Genomic DNA, 511 nt, shown 5'->3' on the forward strand with positions numbered 1-511 from the left:
ATGTGGTGGTAATAAGCCAGTGTGGTTAGTGCGCTGTGAACGTTTTACCTTGATAGATTTAGTGCTTCCACCTGATTTGCAAAAAAATGATATTAAGGTTTTAAAAGCACTTTATCCAGTAAGTGAACAAAAAATAGAATTCTATATCCTGTAGCGCATCTTAGCATATCCTTTATTTGAAATACTCATGTGTACATTGTCCTTTGCTGTGCCATAACGTGTTTTCTTTTCCATTTCAGTAAACACCAGTCTTGGATCGAAAGTCACGACAAGTCAGAGTTCAAATTATGATTACACGCACATTAGTGACAAGGTAGTAGATAACTGTACTATTCAGACGTTTGGAAGTGGTTGTTGCTCACATACAAACGGGAAACCTTCACCAAATGAAGCTTGGTGGCAGATTGACCTTGGTGATCAAGTCGTCATCGAATACGTGAAGATATACTACAGAGGTAATGTAAATATATATATACATATTCTCTACAAACACCTAGCTAACCAGAAAGCA

At 37.0% G+C, this 511-nt stretch overlaps 1 protein-coding gene across 1 annotated transcript in view; it reads left to right on the plus strand.

The window, feature by feature from the left end:
- Positions 1-239: 239 nt before the first annotated feature.
- LOC110455864 (multiple epidermal growth factor-like domains protein 10) overlaps positions 240-511 on the plus strand; it is a gene marked incomplete at its 5' end in the record, with an annotated part of 36405 nt that continues 36133 nt past the window's right edge. Inside the window, one exon of the mRNA XM_021506276.1 lies at positions 240-455. Coding sequence (XP_021361951.1) covers positions 240-455 — 216 coding nt within the window. The remainder of the gene's footprint in view (positions 456-511) is intronic.

The sequence above is a fragment of the Mizuhopecten yessoensis genome, unplaced genomic scaffold, assembly GCF_002113885.1.
Source record: "Mizuhopecten yessoensis strain PY_sf001 unplaced genomic scaffold, ASM211388v2 scaffold8389, whole genome shotgun sequence".
In the NCBI taxonomy this organism is placed as follows: Eukaryota; Metazoa; Mollusca; class Bivalvia; order Pectinida; family Pectinidae; genus Mizuhopecten; species Mizuhopecten yessoensis.